The sequence below is a fragment of the Oryctolagus cuniculus genome, chromosome 12 (assembly GCF_051225735.1).
Source record: "Oryctolagus cuniculus isolate XC-2025 breed Fujian yellow rabbit chromosome 12, ASM5122573v1, whole genome shotgun sequence".
Taxonomy (NCBI): domain Eukaryota; kingdom Metazoa; phylum Chordata; class Mammalia; order Lagomorpha; family Leporidae; genus Oryctolagus; species Oryctolagus cuniculus.
The window spans coordinates 81825362-81846444 of NC_142878.1; the positions used below are offsets into that span (position 1 = coordinate 81825362).

General features: G+C 40.6%; 1 protein-coding gene across 16 annotated transcripts in view; it reads left to right on the forward strand.

Moving 5' to 3' along the window:
* MINDY2 (MINDY lysine 48 deubiquitinase 2) overlaps positions 1 to 21083 on the forward strand; it is an 87402-nt gene that overhangs the window by 27096 nt on the left and 39223 nt on the right. For 9 of the 16 annotated variants that reach the window (XR_016218199.1, XM_002718209.6, XM_017347995.4 and 6 more), the window contains exons 3-4: positions 7647 to 7711; positions 15799 to 15957. Coding sequence is in view for 13 of the 16 variants with exons in the window: in XM_002718209.6 (XP_002718255.1) it covers positions 7647 to 7711; positions 15799 to 15957 (224 nt within the window). In the remaining 3 variants the exon portion in view is untranslated. Of the gene's footprint in view, positions 1 to 7646; positions 7712 to 9301; positions 9350 to 11840; positions 12052 to 15798; positions 15958 to 21083 lie in introns of those variants that run through there. The other 7 variants (XR_016218200.1, XM_051821956.3, XM_070054299.2 and 4 more) reach the window with 4 other exon arrangements.

Here is a 21083-nt window from a genome sequence, read left to right on the forward strand (position 1 = left end):
TCCACCCACCAGATGGCTGCAACAGCCGGAGCTGTGCCAATCTGAAGCCAGAAGCCACGTGCCCCTTCCTTGTCTCCCATGTGGGTGCAGGGGCCCAAGCACTTGGGCCATCGTCCATTGCACTCCCAGGCCACAGCAGAGAGCTGGATTGGAAGGGAAGCAGCCGGGACTAGAACCGGTGGCCATATGGGATGCCAGTGCTGCAGGCGGAGGATTACCCAAGTGAGCCATGGAAATTTAAGATAAGAGTTTAGGATTTATCAAAATCCCAGTTATGCAGAAATGGTGCCTAAAATCTAAATAAATTGATGAGACCATCAGACAGAAAGAGGGGGCAGATAAGAGTATTCAGGATTGTTCCCTGGAGTTTTCCAGCATGCAGAGATTGAAGAGAATTCCATTATTGCTTCCCCAGGGAGCCTTTGTGGACATTTCTGTCCTAATTGCTCACTTCAAGACACTTTAAAAAAAAAAAAGATTTATTTATTTATTTGAAAGTCAGAGGTACACTGAGAGAGGAAAGGCAGAGAGAGAGGGGTCTTCCGTCTGATGGTTCACTCCCCAGATGGCTGCAATGGCCAGAGCTGTGCCAGTCTGAAGCCAGGAGCTTCTTCTGGGTCTCCCACGCGGGTTCAGGGGCCCAAGGACTTGGGCCATCTTCTACTGTTTCTCAGGCCATACAGAGAGCTGGATCGGAAGAGGAGCAGCCAGGACCAGTACCGGTGCCCATAAGGAATGCCAGCGCTTCAGGCCAGGGTGTCAACCCACTGCACCATAGCGCCAGCCCCTAAGACACTTTTTTAAAAATAAATTTTAAAAATTTAGTTATTTACTTGAAAGGCAGTTTCAGAGAGATAGAGAGGTCTCCCATCTGCTGGCTCACTCCCTAAATGGCTGCAACAGCCATGGGTGGGCCCTGCTAAAGCCAGGAGTCTGGAACTCCATCTGTGTCTCCCATGTGGTGGCCCAAGCACTTGGGCTATCTTCCACTGCTTTCCCAGGCACATTAGCAAGGAGCTGGATTGGAATGGAGCAGCCAGGACTTGAACTGGTGCTCATATGGATGCTAGGTGGTGGTTTAACCAACTGTGCCACAGACTAGCCTGTTCAAGGCGCTTTAATACCACAGATATAATGTATTTTGATCATATACTATGGCCCTGTTAGGCCATAATGCATTATAGTATGTCAGGCCCCCAACCCTATCCCTCTTAGCCCATTTCCTATCTCAAGAATCATTTTTTATCTCCTTCGGTGCAACATCACCCTTGCTAACATGTATAAAAAAAAATAGAAGCAAGGGGAAAAGTGGGCAATAAGAAAGGGGAAAAGCTAGTAGAGGGTGGTATAATGAGGCTACGAACAGGAGGAGAGTATGAAAAGGAAAAAGAAGGTGTGCTGAATACTGGAGAATATTCTCCTTATGATACAGCAACATGGAGGATATTGTGACCACAAAACAGTGGCAGTGCAGTGGTGAGATGGAAATAGAGTGGTGAGTGGAAGAGCAGCTGAAAGATCAAGTGTAGATAACTTTGGAGAAGTTTGGCTGCAAATGGGTATGAAAAATAGATGACTAGGAAAAAACTTAAAGGAGTATATCTGACTTGAGCTGGCGCCGTGGCTCAACAGGTTAATCCTCCGCCTAGCGGCACCAGCACACCGGGTTCTAGTCCCGGTCGGGGTGCTGGATTCTGTCCCAGCCCTCTGCTATGGCCCGGGAGTGCAGTGGAGGATGGCCCAAGTGCTTGGGCCCTGTACCCCATGGGAGACCAGGAGAAGCACCTGGCTCCTGCCTTCAGATCAGCGTGGTGCACCGGCCGCATCATGCCAGCCGCGCCGCACTGGCCGCAGCGGCCATTGGAGGGTGAACCAACGGCAAAAGGAAGACCTTTCTCTCTCTCTCTCTCTCTCTCTCTCATTGTCCACTCTGTCTTTCAAAAAAAAAAAAAAGGAGTATATCTGACTTGTATTAAGTATAGGTAGAACCTATGCCCTTATTATTGAAAATTGGGGATTGGGTAGAAACTTGTAAGCTCAAGGTAGAGGTGGAAATATGTAAGCTGTATTTGAAGGAACAGTGAATGAGTCCAATTTGATTGTGGTCAATACATGTTATATAGGTATAGGAATAGAGTTTGGGTTAAGTAGGCTATGGCTGCACAGAATTAAGAGCCAAGTGTAAGTGTATGGATTTACTATAGTAGGATGCTGAATCTATTTTAGTTTCTTAAATTGGGGTAATAACATGTTAAATGTAGTTTTTAAGATGATATCTGGTTGAAAGCAGTTAGCAAATATGTGTTGATTCAACAGACATTTGAGTGCCCAAGTGAAGAGGAACATGTATTTCTGAACAGTTTCCTATCCAGATCTTCCATATCCATCTACTTTCTGCCCTACTCTTTTTATTCTGACATTGTGAGCCTAAATCACCTAGACCTACACTGTCCAGTATAGAAGTCACTAGGCACTTTTGGCTATTACTTGAAATGTGACAGTATGAATTGGGATGTTCTATAAATGTAAACTATACACTGAATTCCAAAGATGTAGTTAAAAAAGATTAATAGTTTAGCAATATTTATTGTATGTTGAAATGATTTTTTATATATTGGGTTTAGTAAAATATAGCGTTAAAATTAATTTTACCTATCCCTTTTTCCTTTTTTTTTTTTTGTAATGTGGCTCCTAGAAAGTTTGTAACCACATATAGGCATGCTTTTGTGGCTTGATTATATTTCTGTTGGATAGTGTTAACCTAAACTGTGCTGAAATTCCATAGCTTCTGCTTCATTTTGGCTGTGTTGTATGTGCCACTACAGATTTGTACCATTTACCTTACTGCCTCCCTGCTGGTTATTACCATAACTCTAATTGCCCTTGTCTGAATGCCTTCAGAAACAGAATGAACTCATGCTGTTAATTCCTGTAGATGAAGAATATGATTGTGATAGCAGAGAATTCATGAGTGGAGCCATAGCATGGAAGTACTAATGGTACAAAATTTACATTTGGCACAGATGGGATGGTGCTGTGGCGTAGTAAATTAAGCTGTTACCTGTAACGCTAGCATCCCATATAAGCATTTGTTCGAGTCCCAGCTGCCCCAGTTCTGACCCAGCTCCCTGCTAGTGCACTTAGGAAAGTAGCAGAAGATGACCCAAGTATTTGGGCCCCTGATAACCACACAGGAGGCCAGGATGGAGTTCTGGGCTCCTGTCTTCAACCTGGCCCAGCTATAGCTATTGCAGCCATTTGGTGAGTGAACCAGAGGATGGAAGACCTCTCTGATGTCTCCCTCTCTCTCTAATTCTGCTTTCAAATAAATAAATAAATCTTTTAAAAAAGAAAATATTGGCACAGAAATAAAGCATCACAAAATTGTAATCTCTCTTCATTTTAGAAGTGAGGAAACAGATGACTTCAGAGAGGTTAAATAATGTGCTATCTCCATCTGGGCACCTTCCTATGTAATTTAAAGAATGTTGAAAAGCTCATATGCTTAAAAGTATATCCTTCTTCCCCCTTCACTGCCCAGAAGAGTTTTTTACATATTATTATTATTTTTTTATTTTATTTTTTTTTATTTTTGACAGGCAGAGTGGACAGTGAGAGAGAGAGAGAGACAGAGAGAAAGGTCTTCCTTGTGCCATTGGTTCACCCTCCAATGGCCGGCGCGGTCGGCGCGCTGCTGCCGGCGTATGGCGCTGATCCAAAGGCAGGAGCCAGGTGCTTCTCCTGGTCTCCCATGCAGGTGCAGGGCCCAAGGACTCGGGCCATCCTCCACTGCACTTCCGGGCCATCCTCCACTGCCCTCCCTGGCCATAGCAGAGAGCTGGCCTGGAAGAGGGGCAACCGGGACAGAATCCGGCGCCCTGACCGGGACTAGAACCCGGTGTGCTGGCGCCGCAAGGCAGAGGATTAGCCTATTGAGCTTATTACATATTAAATACTACTTTAAAAATTTTTTTTATTATTACAACTACTAATGCTTTTCTTTTTATTATCAATTTATTATTTACTGTGTGTATACTGTGGGCAAGTTATTTAGTGATATCAACAATGCAGTCAATGTGCTGCATAAGCATGTATATCATGAAAACATCAGCAAGAAATACTTCACATCTTGGCATATTAAATTTCTCCAACTCTTACCTAGCAAAGCCCTAAGGGAGCAAGACATCAGATAGAGAATTTTGCTAGGGAAAAAGAAAAATTGGCAAAGAAATAACTAGATCTGGGGTAGCCAGAAAAGTCTGTGAGTCCTGAGTGAGAGATCTTAGCTAGTAGAAGAAACATTAAAGTAATATGATCCTAATGGGAGGTAGGGGAGAAGTTTATAAGAGTGGTATGGACAGAGATTCTTGTTTTAAGATTTATTTATTTTATTTGAAAGAGTTGCAGAGAAAGAGGAAAGAGAAGGGGGAGAGAGAGAGAAAGAGAAATTTATCTTCCATCTGTTGGTTTAATTCCCAAATGGCTGCAATGGCTGGGGCTGGGCCAGGCCTAAACCAGGATCCTGGAATGCCATCCGGGTCTCCCATAGATGGCAAAGGATCAAGCACTTGGGCCATCTGCTGCTGCTTTCCAGGCACATTAGCAGGGAGCTGAATCAGAAGAGGAGCTACCAGAACAGGAAGCAACACTCATGAAATACCAGCATCACTTAATCCACTGCCCCACAGTACCAGCCCCAACTCAAAGATTCTAAAGACCGCTCGGCCAGAAGTAAATTTTATTCAGGATCAATCCTGTCAGAACAAATTGTTTAATTTTCTGAGCTAGTTGATTTTTCTCCTATTGAGATTATTTCAGTTCTGTGGAGGAACCAGAGATATATCTGAGCAGTAGGATCATTAAGAGAAACAATTAATTGCTTTCCTAACACCTGGCTGAGGTACCTCCATGGACTGGGATTTTGACTGACAAAGTTTAGAGGAGAAGGAGTAAGTGAGATACAGTTTGAAAATATCTGTTACTAGAATATAAAAATGGGGCCAAACATGAACATAGCTTCTTGGAGGACTTGGCATGTAGAAATGAACATGACAAGCTGAGACACTTACAAAGTGTTAGGAGATGTAATCAGTAAGGTGGGGAAGAGGTACAGACAGAAGGCAGGAAATGGTATGAGTATTAAGTAACAAAGCCCAACACAAACTGAAACTGTAACTTCAAACATCCAAAAATTTTATGTTGGTGATGTTAACATAGTATAATAAGGAAGGTAGTTGTTGGGATAGTGATGTTGTCTGACCTTTTAAAAAATAATTAACTTTTGAAAATAAATATGCCATAAAAGAGGTCAATATTGAAGTATTTAATTTTGTCTAGACTTGATTGTGTCTCTTTCCGAAATGTTTGTGTGGGATAAGCTAACTACTATGAAACCTTCTCTTCCATTTTTTTTGTATGATGTAGCTATCAGGTTTTTTGTTTCTTGATTTCTTTTTGTTTGGAATATTATGTTACTATCAAGGTCTTGGATTCTTTCTTTGAAATTCTTTCCCCTCTCTGTGTGTTGATATTTCATAACCTGATTTACACAAACTATCATTCTCTGAACCTCCAAGTTAGCCTATATTACAGGTGTTCTTTTCCTAAATTATTGATTTCATCCTTCACTCCTCTGCTTAAAAAAATAAGTGTAAATATCTCATTGATCTTTTACAACTGGCCCATTTTTCCGCACCTCATTAGGGTTTTTTATAATCTAGTCAAGTTTACTCATTGGGCCATACTTCCTAACACTTTGTAATATAAATCTTATGTATAAATTTTCTTATAATCTGTCCATATGACATGATCTTTCTTAGATTTCTTTCTCTATCACTCATTTTCCCTCAGATAAATTTTTCCTCCAATTGCCTTTCCATGTCCTGCCCATTTCTCTGAATCCAGTTTAGATCTACCCCTCCAAAAGATATTTCTAAGCTCTACAGAGTGTATCATGTCTCTTTGTAGAATCACTTGGTACTTAAGGCATTTATTACATTTCACATGTGTTATACCTTACCATTATTATTTTCTCTGTTTCTTTTATGTTCATCGCCCAACCGAATATTGATAAGAGCATCATTTATGTCCTAATACTGTTTTAACCCATTGCTAAACACCGAGTAGATTCTCAAGGGGCCAGTGTTGTGGCATAGTGGGTAAAGCTGTTGCCTGCAATGCCAGCATCCCATATGGATGCCAGTTCAAGTTGCGGCTGCTCCATTTCCAATCCAGTTCCCTGATAATGGCCTGGGAAAAAGCAGTGGAAGATGGTCCAAGTGTTTGGGACCCTGCTATCCATGTAGATGAAGCTCCTGGCCCCTGGCTTCAGCGTGGCTCAGTCCTAGCCATTGCAGCCATCTGGGAAGTGAACCAGCAGACAGAGGTTTCTCTCTCTCTGTCTCTCCCCCTCTCTCTGTAACTCTGACTTCAAATAAATAAATAAATCTTTTTTATAAAAAAGATGCTTTTTGATTGAAAGTCTTGTTTAATTACAGTTACAAAGATTAGATAAGCTAAACAAAATAGCTCTCTTTAATATTTTATTTATTAATTTTTTATTTTATATCAAAGAGAATCAGAGATTTCCTCCATCTGCTAGTTTACTCCCCAAATGCCCGCAACAACCTGGGCTGGGTCAGGCTGAAGTCAGGAGCCAGGAACTCCTACTTGGTATAAGCAGGCCAAATACTTGGGCTATCATCCACTGTCTCCCCGGTAGTGTTAGCAGGAAACCGGATCAAAAGTAGAGTAACCAGGATTCCAACTGATACTTGGATATAACACTGGTATCAGTGTTGCAAGTGGTGGCTTAATTTGCTTTGTTAAAACACCAGCCCCCATGGGAATTCTTTTCTATCAAAGTTCGATATCTAATAGAATACTTGATGGAGTCTTTCAAACTATTTTTTGAAATAGAAAATCAGGCCCAACATTGTGGCACAGTAGATTGGCATCCCATGTCAGAGTCTCAGCTACTCTGCTTTGGATTCAGCTCCCTGTTAATGAGCCTGGGAAAGCAGAAGATGGCCCAAGTACTTGGGTCCTTGCCACCCACGTGGGAGACCCAGATGAAGTTCTGGGCTCCTGGCTTTGGCCTTCCCATCCCAAGCCATTGCAGTCATTTAGGAGGAGTGAACCAGTAAATGGAAGACCTCTCTCTCTTTCCTTCTCTCTGTTGTGCAACTCTGCCTTTCAAATAAATAAATAAGTTATTTATTTGAAAGGCAGAGATACGAGGGAGGAGAGAGAGATTTATAAATACAAAAATAATTTTGTTTACCTTCAGAGTTGCAAATATTTAGAAACCGATAACATCCATTGTTGATGAGGTAATGGGAAAACAGTTATATTGTTGATATTGATAAGACGTGGCACAACTTTGGGGAATTTTGTATGTAGTATCATGGAAAAGTACTCAAACAGATTATATAATGGAAGATAAAAGAAATTTTCAAAGCATTATAAAGTATATATATTGAAAAATATGTGAGGATAGCAAACACTGACTTTCTTTGGTAGAATTGGGAGAATCAACTTTATCTGTCACCTGCTGCAGTGTTTAATAATTGATCATTAAAACCTATTACTTTTGTAATTAGAAAAAGTAATATTTCAAAAAGGCATTTCACAATTTCTTTTTACAGGAGATTACATGCTTGATGCAAAGCCAAAAGAAATTTCAGAAATTCAACGTTTAAATTATGAACAGGTAATAAACACAGTTTTTGCTATGTTAAAATATAATTTTTGTAATGAATATATGCTTTTATCTCTATTAATGATAAGCCAACTTTTCCTATAAGTGACCAATAAATATTTTAGACTTTTCAAGCTATAAACGGTCAGTATCTATTGCATATTCTTTGTTTTCTTTCTTTTCAACCCTTTAAAAATATAGAAAGCATTCTAAGCTCAAAGCTAGATTTGGCCTACAGGCCATACTTTGCAGATCCTTGTGTTTTTATGAATATATACGCTAAATAGAATGATATATCGATATATTTATACAGATCCATATAAAATGATAGCCTGGCATTTTTCTTGAAAAATTTAGTGTCAACTGCTTTTGTCATTGATTCATATTTTCTCATTTTATTTATATTTTATAATTAAGTTATGTTTAGCAGAAAATTGACAAAAGATTTCCAGGATATGCCATTAGGACAAATTCTTCTGTTTTGTCATCGTGTCAGTATGCCTTCATTTCTTGGCATATTCTTTAGATACCCTGTTCTTAATATAGGAGAGTTGATAAGGATCAAAAGTTTTGGAGCTGGAAGGAAGGAAGCAGAACTTCATTTTCTTCAATGTTCTTCCCTTATTAGCAATAGAAGGCAAGAAAGAATTACTTTCTTACACGGGGAGGAGGTATCAACCAGGGATGAAATAGACATCATTGATACCTTCATATTTACTTTCAGAGCAAGTACTGAACATGCTTAACATAGTTTCACTAGTATAAAATTCACAAAAATGAAATAAAACTCATTCTGATAGAAAATTTCTTTTTCTTTTTTTTAAAGATTGATTTATTTATTTGAAAGACAGTTACAGACAGATAGGGAGAGACAGAGCAATTGATCTTCATCCATTGGTTCACTGCCCAAATAGTTACAATAGCCAGGGCTGGGCCAGGCTGAAGCCAGAAGCCAGAGGCTTCTTTTGGGTCTTCCATGTGCTATGCACTTAGTGATGTGTTTAACCAATTATGCCACAGTTCTGTCCCCAGAAAATTTCTTGAATTTGAATGCTCAGATAATCCATTCCTAATAAAATTGTAGGATAGGAAATCTGTAGCTAAAGCCAAATGTTTCTGGTAGATCATTTAAATATTATTGAGGAAATAGGTAGCTTAAGGCAGTGGTTTCCAAACATCTTTAGAAATAGAAACTTCTTTTCAAATGAAATCTCATGCCAACCTCCAATATATAAAACCAGCAAAGGATATTTTATAAGTATAAAATAATAAGCTTCAGTTTATATCATTTATTTTTCAAATTTATATAATTTCTTACTGAAATCCATGAAGCTATTTTGATTAATACTAAAACTTAAAGTTAGAAATTACTAATGCTAGTTTAAGCCTCATATTAACTTTGGAATACATAGAATTCTAAGAAAATCCTGTGTAACAAGTGTTTGCAGATGTTGTCAGTATTTTGTTTCCTTTAAGTCCATCTTGCAGTCTTAGGATGACTTCATTACATTGATTTAGATGCTTGAAAAATGATTGGAAGTAATGTTCTGCTTCATAATTGAGACAAATTATATCTAATGTTTGAATTTCTTCTACACATAGCAGGCAATAAAAGTACACTGCATTTAACACAAGCACTAAAACTATAAGGTATGATTATTTATTTACATTACCTTTAATTTTCTCTTTTTTTTTAAACATTTATTTATTTATTTGAAAGAGTTACACAGAGAGAGAAGGAGAGGCAGAGAGAGGCAGAGGTTTTCCATCTGTTGGTTCACTCCCCAATTGGACGCATTGGCCGGAGCTGCACCCATCCAAAGCCAGGAGCCAAGAGCTTCTTCTGAGTCTCTCACACAGGTGCAGGGACCCAAGGACTTGGGCCATCTTCTACTGCTTTTCCAGGCCATAGCAGAGAGCTGGGTCAGAAGTAGAGCAACCAGTAGAGCAGCGAACCAGCTCCCATATAGGATGCTGGCACTGCAGGTGGCGGTTTTACCCACTATGCCACAGCACCAGCCCCTTTAATTTTGTCTTTAAAGATTTATTTATTGAGGGCCGGCGCCGTGGCTCACTTAGCTAATCCTCCACCTGTGGCACCGGCACCCCGGGTTCTAGACCAGGTCGGGGCGCTGGATTCTGTCCCTGTTGCTCCTCTTCCAGTCCAGCTCTCTGCTGTGGCCCGGGAGTATAGTGGAGGATGGCCCAAGTGCTTGGGTCCTGCACCCGCATGGGAGACCAGGAGAAGCACCTGCTCCTGGCTTCAGATCAGTGCGGTGTGCTGGCCGCAGCCCGCTGGCCGCAGCGGTCATTGGGGAGTGAACCAACAGAAAAGGAAGACCTCTCTCTCTGTCTCTCTCTCACTGTCCACTCTGCCTGTCAGAAAAAAAAAAAAAAAAAAAAGATTTATTTATTGAAAGGCCAAGAGAAAGGGAGAGACACCACTGCACCACAATGTCGGCTCCCCTTTATTTTGTTTTTTAAAGATTTGTTTGTTTACTTGAAAAGCAGAGTCACAGAGATGAAAAGACAGCTATTAAATCCTTTAAAATAGTGGCTAAATTCTTAGAACTCTTCCCAAAGATGTTTTTAACCATAGTGAAATATTTTAAGTATAAAATACATTTTAAAATGAAACATTTTCAGTCATTTAAAAATGTGCTATGAACACACACGCACACCTTATGCTTTTCTGTTAGATTATAGCATGAAGTAAAACTGGAAAAATGCAAGTACATTCTACATTACAACTTATAGTAAAGAAGTTTTAGTTAGCAAGATTGTAGCTCTGTATTGAATCTTTCTAAAATTTAGCTTATGTAAAATTATCCAAAAAAGGAATGTTATTTCATTTTCATATTAATTTCCCTGTAGAAAATTAAATTGGGGCCGGCGCTGTAGTGCAGTGGGTTAACACCCTGACCTGAAGCGCCGGCATCACATATGGGCGCTGGTTTGAGACCTGGCTGCTCCACTTCCGATGTATCTCTCTGCTGTGGCCTGGGAAAGCAGTAGATTGCCCAAGTCCTTGAGTCCCTGCACCCACGTGGGAGACCCAGAAGAAGCTCTTGGCTCCTGGCTTCGGTTCGGTGCAACTCCAGCCATTGTGGCCAATTGGGGAGTGAACCAGCGGATGGAAGACCTCTCTTTCTCTGCCTCTCCTTTCTCTCTCTGACTCTGACTTTCAAATAAATAAATCTTAAACAATTAACACTCTTATTTTTTAAAAAATTAAATTAATGCTACCTTAAGCTCTGTCACAACAGCTTGGTACACACTAGCATCAAAATTAAAGGTAATGAGACCGGTGTTATGGCATACTTGGTAAAGCTGCCACCTGCAGCACCATATGCTGGGGTGCTTCACTTCTCATCCAGCTCCCTGCCAATGCCCCTGGAAAGCAGGAGAGGATGGCCCAAGTACTTGGAACCCTGCACCCATGTGGGAGACCCAGAAGAAGCCCCTAACTCCTGGCTTTGGGCCAGCACAGCTACAGTCATTGTGGCCATTTGGGGAGTGAACCAGCAGATGGAAGACCTCTCTTTTTCTAACTCTACCTTTCAAATAAGTAAAAATAAATCCTCAAAAAAAAAAAAAAAAAAAAAAGAGGGGCCTTCATTGTGGATCTTCCATCCGCTGGTTTACTCCCTAGATGGCCACAAAGGCTATGGCTAGTCCAGGCCAAAGCCAGGAGCTTCTTCCTGGTCTCCCACGTGGGTGCAGGGGTTCAAAGACGTGGGCCATCTTCGCCTGCTTTCCCAGGCCATAGCAGAGAGCTGGATCAGAAGTTAAGCAGCCAGGACTCGAACTGGTGCCCATATGGGATGCCAACACTGCTGGTGGTGGCTTTACCCACTATGCCACAGCACTGGTGCCAAAATAACCATTTTAGCCCTTTGTAAATCAGTGTTAATCATTATGTATATTATCAAATGGTATTAATTGTTATTTTGATACTAAGTAATCTGTAATAATGTAGTGCATATATGAAGCTGTACACATAAGCCCAGAAACCACTAGAAATTATGTTGACTATAAAGAAAGTAGACTGATTACCAACTAGGGATTTAACAAAAATAGAACAAAGAATTGGTGATAATATAATAACCCTATAATTCTTTGTTCATTACTATTTTCTCAGATTCATCATTACTATGGCTTTAGGAAAACCTGGGTCAATGACTAAAGTCCTTGGGACTCTGCCACCCACATGGGAGTCCTGGCAGATACTCCTGGCTTCGGCGTGGACTAGCTCTAGCCTTTGTGGCCATCTGGGGAGTAAACCAGTGGATGGAAGATCTCTCTTTCTCTCTCTCTCCCTGTAACTCTTTCAAATAAATAAATCTTAAAAATTAAAAAAATCTTAAGGGAAATTTTGTAAATTAAGTTTCAAAATTTGGAAAGCTTGAGGAAATATATTGTTTTGGAGTAATATAAAAACTAGGAAGAGGTGAAACTGACAAAGGTCAAATGCTATTTAAGAATGTAATACTGTTTTAATTGTTCTATTTATGAATTGAAAACATTTAAATAATTTGCAGTCTTCAGTCTCTTAGGATGAAATTTAACAAGTTATTTGGTAAAAGCTTTGATTTTATGACCTTAATTTGCCTTTTTTCTAATTTCAGAGTGAGTCCTTAGTTTTCCTTAGTTTAATATAAGAAAGTTAATTTTATATTAACCCTATTATAAGCCACTCCCTTAGACTTCAGTCTACTGTTCCTGTTTGTATTGTCTAGCATAGTGCTTGATCAGTAGAAGAGATTTCAGTTTATTATATTTTATGTATTTGTTTTTATTCAGATATATCCTCTATAATTATGTCCATATTTAATGTTAAAATGTTTAGAAAAATATGTTTTAAACTAGTCCTCATTACAGATGATGTGACCATATTTATTGAAAGAAATTTGTATTCATTTTGGTCTCTATTCAGGTTTCATTTTTCAAGAGACTATCCTCTTTCTTTTTCTATCCTTAAATTTTTTTTTAGCAGTTTTAAGTCCAGTGCATTCACTGCAAAACTAAGTATAGAAAGTACAGACACTATTCCTATACCTCTTCTGCCTCCGAAACCCACATGCACAGTCTCTCCTACTGTAAACATCCTGTAGCAGAGTAATACATCTCTTGTATTGAGAATTGAGAAACTACACCATATATCATAGTCACTCAAAGTCCATAATTTATGGTAGGGTTCACAGTTTGTATTGTATATTCTTTGGGTTTAGACAGGTATTTAATGACATGTATCTAGCATTTCAATATCATGCAGAATAGTTTGTTTTAAAAACCCTCTATGCCTTGCCTATTTATCCCTCCTTTCTAATCCCTGATTTTTTTTGTTTAATTTTGTGTTTTTACTATCTCCATAGTTCTGCCTTTTCCAGAATGTTGTTTGGAATCTTATAGCATGGAACCTTTTCAGATTGTCTTCTTTCACTTATTAATCTAAGTTTCTTCCATGTCTTTCATGTATTAATCACTCATTTCTATTTTTTGATTGTGGTAAAACCCACACAATTTAAATTTTTTCCCCTTAGCCATTTTTAAATGTACAGTTCTGTCATGTTAACTGTGTTCTTAGTGTTTTGTAATGGATCTGTGGAATTTTTCTTCTTATAAAATTGAAATTCTGTGCACATCAAACAGTAGGCCTCCATTTCCCATTCCCACAAGATCATGGAAACCATCCTTGTACTTTCTGTTTTTATGATTTTGACTACTCTAGATATCATGTATAAGTGAAATCATATAGCATTTGTATTTTTGTGACTGGCTTATTTTACTCAGCATTATATCCTCAAGGATATTCATCCATATTGTAATGTGTGATAGGATTTCTTGTATATTACAGCTAAATATTATCCCATTGTATATATGTACCACATTTTCTTTATTCATTTGTTAATGGACAGTTGGGCTGATTCCATGTCTTGGGTGTTGTAAAGGTGCGATGAACAAGGGTCTGCAAATATCTCTTTGAGATCCTTTTCTGAGTTATTTTAGATCCATATCCAGAAGTGAGAAAGAGCATTTTCTTTGACTTGATAAACTTTTGGTTTTAGATTTCCCGTTCTAAAGTAGGTCCTTTATTCCTTCCATTCTGTACAACATTATTTTGCTGTAGTAAAATACCATATTGTATGTTTACATTTTTGTTTTTTCCAGTAGAACTTTTGTTGCATGGGAGCAAAAACTTTGTTTTATTCATTGTTACACAAAGGACTTCAAAAAAGTTTGTGAAAAATGGAATTAAAACATAATGTATAGGGCAGGCATTTGGCCAAGCAATTCAGACGCCTGTATCACACATTGAAGCCCCTGAGTTTGATTCTGTGCTCCAACTTCTTGGTAATGCATACCCTGGGAGGCAGCAGCGTTGGCTCAAGTAATTAATTCCATGCTCACTTGGTTAATCCTCCGCTTGTAGTACCGACATCCCATATGGGCACCGGGTTCTAGTCCTGATTGCCCCTCTTCCAGTCCAGCTCTCTGCTGTGGCCCAGGAGTGCAGCGGAGGATGGTCCAGGTGCTTGGGCCCCTGCACCTGCATGGGAGACCAGGAGGAAGCACCCGGCTCCTGGCTTCGGATCGGCGCAGTGTGCCAGCCGTGGTGACCATTTTGTGGGTGAACCAACGGAAGGAAGAGCTTTCTCTTTGTCTTTCTCACTGTCTAACTCTGCCTGTCAAATAAAAAAAAAAAAAATCCATGCCACCCACATAGGAGACCTGGATTGAGTCCCAGTTCTGGGCTCCCAACTTTGACCCTGCTAGTCACTGTAGGCATTTGGAGTGTGAACCAGTGGGTGGGAGCTCTCCTCTTCTCTCTCTTTATATATCTCTAATAAACAAATTAAAAAAGGGACTGGCATCGTGGCACAGCAGGTTAAGCTGCTGCCTGCAACACTGGTATCCCATATGGTTACCAGTTCGAGTCCTGGCTGCTCCACTTCTGATCCAGCTCAGTGCTAATGCTCCTGGGAAGGCAGCAGAGGATTGTCAAAATGCTTGGGCCCCTGCCACCCATGTGGGAGACCCAGATGGAGTTTCAGTCTCCAGGCTTCAGCCTGGCCCAGCCCTGGCCCTTGTAGGCATTTGGGGAATGAACCAAGGGATGGAGGAACTCTCTTGCTTGCTCTGTGTGTGTGTGTGTGTGTCTGTGTACTTTCTGTAATTCTGCCTTTCAAATATATAAGCAAATCTTTAAAAAACACATACACACACACACACGCACATCCTGGAGCCAGCATTGTGGAATAGTGGGTTAAACCACCCTCTGTGACAGTAGCTTACCATATGGGCAATGATTCAAGTCCTAACTGCTCCACTTCCAATCCAGCTCTCTGCTAATGCTTCTGGGAATGCAGCAGAAGATGGCTCAAGTCCTTGGACCCCTGCACCCATGTGGGAGACCCAGATGAAGCACCTGGCTTCTGCCTGGCCCAGCCTTGGCTATTGTGGTCTTCTGGGGAGAGAACCAGCGGATATAAGATGGCTCTCTCTCTCTGTCTCTCCTTCTCTCTCTACCTCTGACTTTCAAATAAATTAAATCTTTAGAAAAAAAAAATTCTTGAATTTTTTTAAGTCCCCTTGTATTGTTGGAATTCATATTAATGCCTGGTACATAATAGGTATTTATTTTTAAAGATTTATCTATTTATTTGAAAGAGTTACATAGAGAGAGGAGAGGCAGAGAGAGAGAGAGAGAGGTCTTCCATCCTATGGTTCACTCCCCAATTGGCCACAATGGCTGGAGTTGCACCAAACCAAAGCCAGGAGCTTCTTCCAGGTCTCCCACGCGGGTGCAGGGGCCCAAGGACTTGGGCCATCCTCTACTGCTTTCACAGGCCATAGCAGAGAGCTGGATCGGAAGAGGAGCAGCCGGGACTAGAAACGGCACCCATATGGGATGCCAGCGCTTCAGGCCAGGGTGTTAACCTTCTGCGCCATAGCACCGGCCCCCATAATAGGTACTTAAAAATAAAAAAAATAAATTGGATAAAACAGAATATTAAAAATCAGTGTGTTTATACTTAAAATTTTTTTGTTTTTGTTTTGATCATTCTGACATATATCTTTCCTCTTTGTATTTTCAGAATATGAGTGATGCTATGGCAATTTTGCACAAACTACAGACAGGCCTAGATGTAAATGTACGATTTACTGGTGTTCGAGTATTTGAATATACACCGGAATGCATAGTATTTGATCTTCTTGATATTCCTTTGTACCACGGGTGGTTAGTAGATCCTCAGGTGAGTAGAAGAATTTAAATTATATAAACTCAAATGCAGTAAAAATTTATTAATTTGTCTATCTACATTTATATTTTTGGACATTTATATTTTTGTGCTTTTACCCGAATTAGTCAAGTTATGAGCTTAAGAGCACTGTCAAATCTGCCCAAGATTTCTGACTCAACTGCAGGGAATTAGAGTCCAAATTCAGAATTTTAATCCACATAAGACCACCCTCATTTCTCATACCAACTCCAAGTTCAGAGATTCCCAGACTACCCTCATGTTTAATCATTTGCTGCAAAGATTCACAGAGACCACTGGAACCTAGGGTATTCACCATTATAGTTTATTATCCTGAAAAGATATGGCTAAAATTAGTCAAAGAAAGAGATGTGCAGGGCAGAGCTTATGAAGGTTCCAAATGTAAAGATTCCATTGTCCTTAACTTGCTACCTTCTTGGAATTGATGTGTGACACTATGTCAGGAATGTTGCCAGTCTTAAAAGCTCACCCAACCATCAGTGTTCAGATTTTTTTTTTAATTTCATTTTGTAGATAACGATTGGTTAACTGACTAATTGTCCATGTAGTTGAAATCTGTCTCTGCCCTTCCCTCCCCTAATGGGCTCACCTCATTAGTGTAAACCATAGTTAAGGTCCAAGAGTCCCACTTTGAATTACAAAGCCCTATTTCTAGGGGAATCTCGAAGGATGAGAGGCTGTCTCCCAAAAGTTAGGACAAAAGCCAGACCTGCCTTTAGACTAGGCCATATTCTTTTTGGCATGGCTTTGAAAAGATATTTTGCATCACTCCACATTTACCAAAGAAAAAAGGGGGCACCCCCATATTCCCATCACTCTAACTGTGGGTTTCTAAATATAGTGACCCTTGGTATTTACTCATGCAGCATTCCAGATTGTGCTTCCTGGCAAGTACATTAGTTTCCTACAAGAAGTAGATGACACACTGGAGAGAAACTGAGAAATGTTAAAGGAAGAGAATATTTACAAACGTGTGGGCAAAGTTTAGGGAAACAGACAAGGAATAGTAAACATCCTAGAATTAGCGATATCAAAAAACGATTGCTTTCCTAACTCAAAGGAGTCAAGAAGAGGAACTAGTCAGCAGAACTTAGCAAGATTAATTAATTACTAAAGCATAGGGTTACTGGCCAGGAGCTGTGGTCTTTAGTAGAAGAATGTGGTTGCTACCTAGCTGTGGTCGAGCAGAGACAGAGTGAAGATAATGTACTCTGACTTCCACTCTCTGATTTTCTCCAGTTGCTCCCATTGACCAAATCCATCTAACTAGAGAGTAAGAATTCCAGTTGCTGCAGTCCATAGAGGTCAGCCTCCCAAGTTCAGTGGAGGATACATCTGAAAGGACAAAAGGAAGAAATACTTCCTCTATCATATTCTAAGTCTTATGTAGGCTAGAGTCTTCTCTAATCCATTGATCTGTCTTATGACTATTCCTGTATTCTTTTAATAATATTGTTGCTTATATACATGGTTTCTAAAATTAAAAAGTAGAATAAAAATTTCAAAATATTATTTCTTAATTATGAACTGTAAAAGAAAAATGAAATGAATTAAACCAGCTAATAGTTCTCAAATTTATATTTTTTATGTATAAGATAAAGATTTGCTTTTTTAAAATGAGTGTTTTATTTGGGGGTAATTATGGGTTCACATGCAGTTGTAAGAAATATGGCAATGATCCCTTGTACCATTTGCCCAGTTTTCCCCAAGGGTAACATATCGTAAAATTTTAGTAAAATATTAAAACCAGGAAATTGGCATTAACAAAGCCAAGATATAGACATTTCCATCACCATAAGAAACTCTCCTGCTGCCTTTTTTAGACACACCTACTTCTCTCCCACCCTTACATCTCCTTAAATCCTTGGCAAGTAATCTGTTCTTTACTTCTATAATTTTATTTCAAGAATATTATATGTTAAGTAATGTAGTATATAATCTTTTGTGATGGGCTTTTTTTTACTCACCATAAGTCTCTGTAGCATCCTGGTAGTTGGATATATCAATAGTTTGCTCCTTTCTGTTACTGAGTAGTATGCCATGATTTGGGTAGACCACAGGTTCATCATTTACCATTTAAAGAACATGTAGGCCGGTGCCGCGGCTCAATAGGCTAATCATCCACCTGCGGCGCCGGCACACCGGGTTCTAGTCCCAGTTGGGGCGCCAGATTCTGTCCCAGTTGCCCCTCTTCCAGGCCAGCTCTCTGCTGTGGCCCAGGAGTGCAGTGGAGGATGGCCCAAGTCCTTGGGCCCTGCACCCGCATGGGAAACCAGGAGAAGCACCTGGCTCCTGGCTTCGGATCAGCGTGGTGTAGCGGCCACAGCGTGCCAGCCGCAGCGGCCATTGGAGGGTGAACCAACAGTAAAGGAAGACCTTTCTCTCTCTCTCTCTCTCACTGTCCACTCTGCCTGTCAAAAAAAAAAAAAATGTGTTCTTTTTTTCAATTCATGGCTGTTATGAATAAAGCTGCTATAAACAACTCTGCAAGGGTTTTTGTTTTCATTTCTTGAGGTTAAATGCCCAGGGTTGCAATTACCATGTATTTTTTTTAAGAAACTATCAAACTATTTATCAGAAAGGCTATGCCAAAAATTGACATTTCCACTAATAGTGTATTAGTGATCTAGTTTTTCTGCATTGTTGACATCATTTGATATTGTCACCCTTTTTTATTTTAACCATTGTGATGGTTACATTATGATATTTTAAAGAAGTTTTAATGTGCACATCTTTTAGTGACTAATGATGTCAAATATATTCCATGTGATTGTTTCCCATATGTATATTCTCTTCAGCAAAATGTCTCTTCATGTCTCTTGTCTATTTAGACTGGTTCTTCAGAGTTAAGTTTTGAGTTTTTATGTATTCTTTTTTTTTTTTTTTTTTTTTTTTTTTTTTTTTTTGACAGGCAGAGTGGACAGTGAGAGAGAGAAACAGAGAGAAAGGTCTTCCTTGGCCGTTGGTTCACCCTCCAATGGCCGCCGCGGCCGGCGCACCGCGCTGATCCGATGGCAGGATCCAGGAGCCAGGTGCTTTTTCCTGGTCTCCCATGGGGTGCAGGGCCCAAGCACCTGGGCCATCCTCCACTGCACTCCCTGGCCACAGCAGAGAGCTGGCCTGGAAGAGGGGCAACCGGGACAGAATCCGGCACCCCGACCGGGACTAGAGCCCGGTGTGCCAGCGCCGCTAGGCAGAGGATTAGCCTAGTGAGCCGCGGCCGCCGGCCGAGTTTTTATGTATTCTAAGCATATTCTAAGCACTAATTCTTTGTCAGGTATAGGTCGTCTTCTTTTTTTTTTTTTTTTTTTTTTTTTTGACAGGAGGCAGAGTGGACAGTGAAAGAGAGAGACAGAGAGAAAGGTCTTCCCTTACCGTTGGTTCACCCTCCAATGGCCGCTGCGGCTGGCGCGCTGCAGTCAGCGCACCATGCTGATCCGCTGGCAGGAGCCAGGTGCTTCTCCTGGTCTCCCATGGGGTGCAGGGCCCAAGGACCTGGGCCATCCTCCACTGCACTTCTGGGCCACAGCAGAGAGCTGGACTGGAAGAGGGGCAACTGGGACAGAATCCGGTGCCCCGACTGGGACTAGAACCCGGTATGCCGGCGCTGCAGGTGGACGATTAGCCTATTGAGCCACGGCGCTGGCCCAGGTATAGGTTTTACAAGTATTTTCTCCCAATCTGTAGCTTCTTGTTGTTCTTTTTAAAACTTTTTTTTAATTTATGTATTTATTTGAAAGGCAGAGTGACGTAGATATTTCCCATCCACTGGTTCATTCCCCAAAATGGCTACAACAGCCAGGGCTGGGCTGGACTGAAACCAGGAGGCTGGAACTCCATCTGGTCTCCCACATGGGTGATAGAGACCCAAGTACATGGGTCAGCTTCTGCTGCTTTCCCAGGCACATTAGCTTGGAAGCAGAGCAGCTGGGACTGTCATTATGTCTCTAATATGGCATGCTGACATTGCAAGTGATGGCTTAACCTGCTGTGCCACAATGCTGGCCCATGTAGCTGGGTTTTTCATCATCTTTGGAAGATCTTTAGAGATTAAAAGGGTTTTTAATTTTAATGGAATCCATTTTATCATTTCTCCCTTGTGCTTCATGCTTTTAGTGTTAAGTCTAAAAATTCTACCAAGCTCTCTCTTTTTTTTTTTTTTGAGATTTATTTATTTATTTATTTATTTTTGACAGAGTTACAGACGGAAGGGGGGAGGAAGGAGAGAGAGATGTAGAGACAGAGATCTTCCATCTACTGATTCATTCCCTAAATGACCACAATGGCTGGGACTGGGTCAAACCAAAGCTAGGAGCTTCATCTGGGTCTCCCATATGGATGGCCAGGGCCCAAGGACTTGGCCTATTCTCTGCTGCTTTCCCAGGCACATTGGCAGAGGGCTGTATCAGAAGTGGAACAGCTGGGACTTGAACCAGCACTCACATGGGATGCTGGCACTGTATATGGCGGCTTAACGTGCTGCACCACAACCCTGATCCCTATATTCTTACTATTTTTATACTTTTTTGTTCTTGTAGTTGATGTTTTACATTAAGTCTATGATCCATTTTGAGTTAATTCTGTGAAAGATAAAAGGCATAGATTTCAGTTTTGTTTTTGTGTTTTTGGGTTTGTTTTGTTTGTTTTGCCTATGGAAATCCACTTGTTCTAGTGATATTTAGTTTGTACTTATCACTTCAGTGAATTTTAGAACATTTTTATCACCCCCAAAATGAATCCTGTGAGCTGCGCATCATGGCACTGTGGGTTAAGCTGCCTTTTGGGATACCCGCATACCATATTAGAGTGCTGGCTCCAGTCCCAAAACCTCCCCTACTGATCCAGCTTTCTGCTAATGCATCCTGGGAAGTAGTAGATGATGGCTCACATGTTTGGACCTCTATCACGCATATGGGGACCTGGATGGATTTCCAGGCTCCTGGCTTTGGCCTGGCCCAACCCTGGCTATTAGGGGCATTTGGGAAATGAACCCATGTATGGACTCTGTCTGTCTCTGTCACCCTGCCTTTCAAGTAGATGAAAATGAATAAAAGTAAACATTGAAAAAGAAACACACAAAACTGCTCTATTCCTCCCAA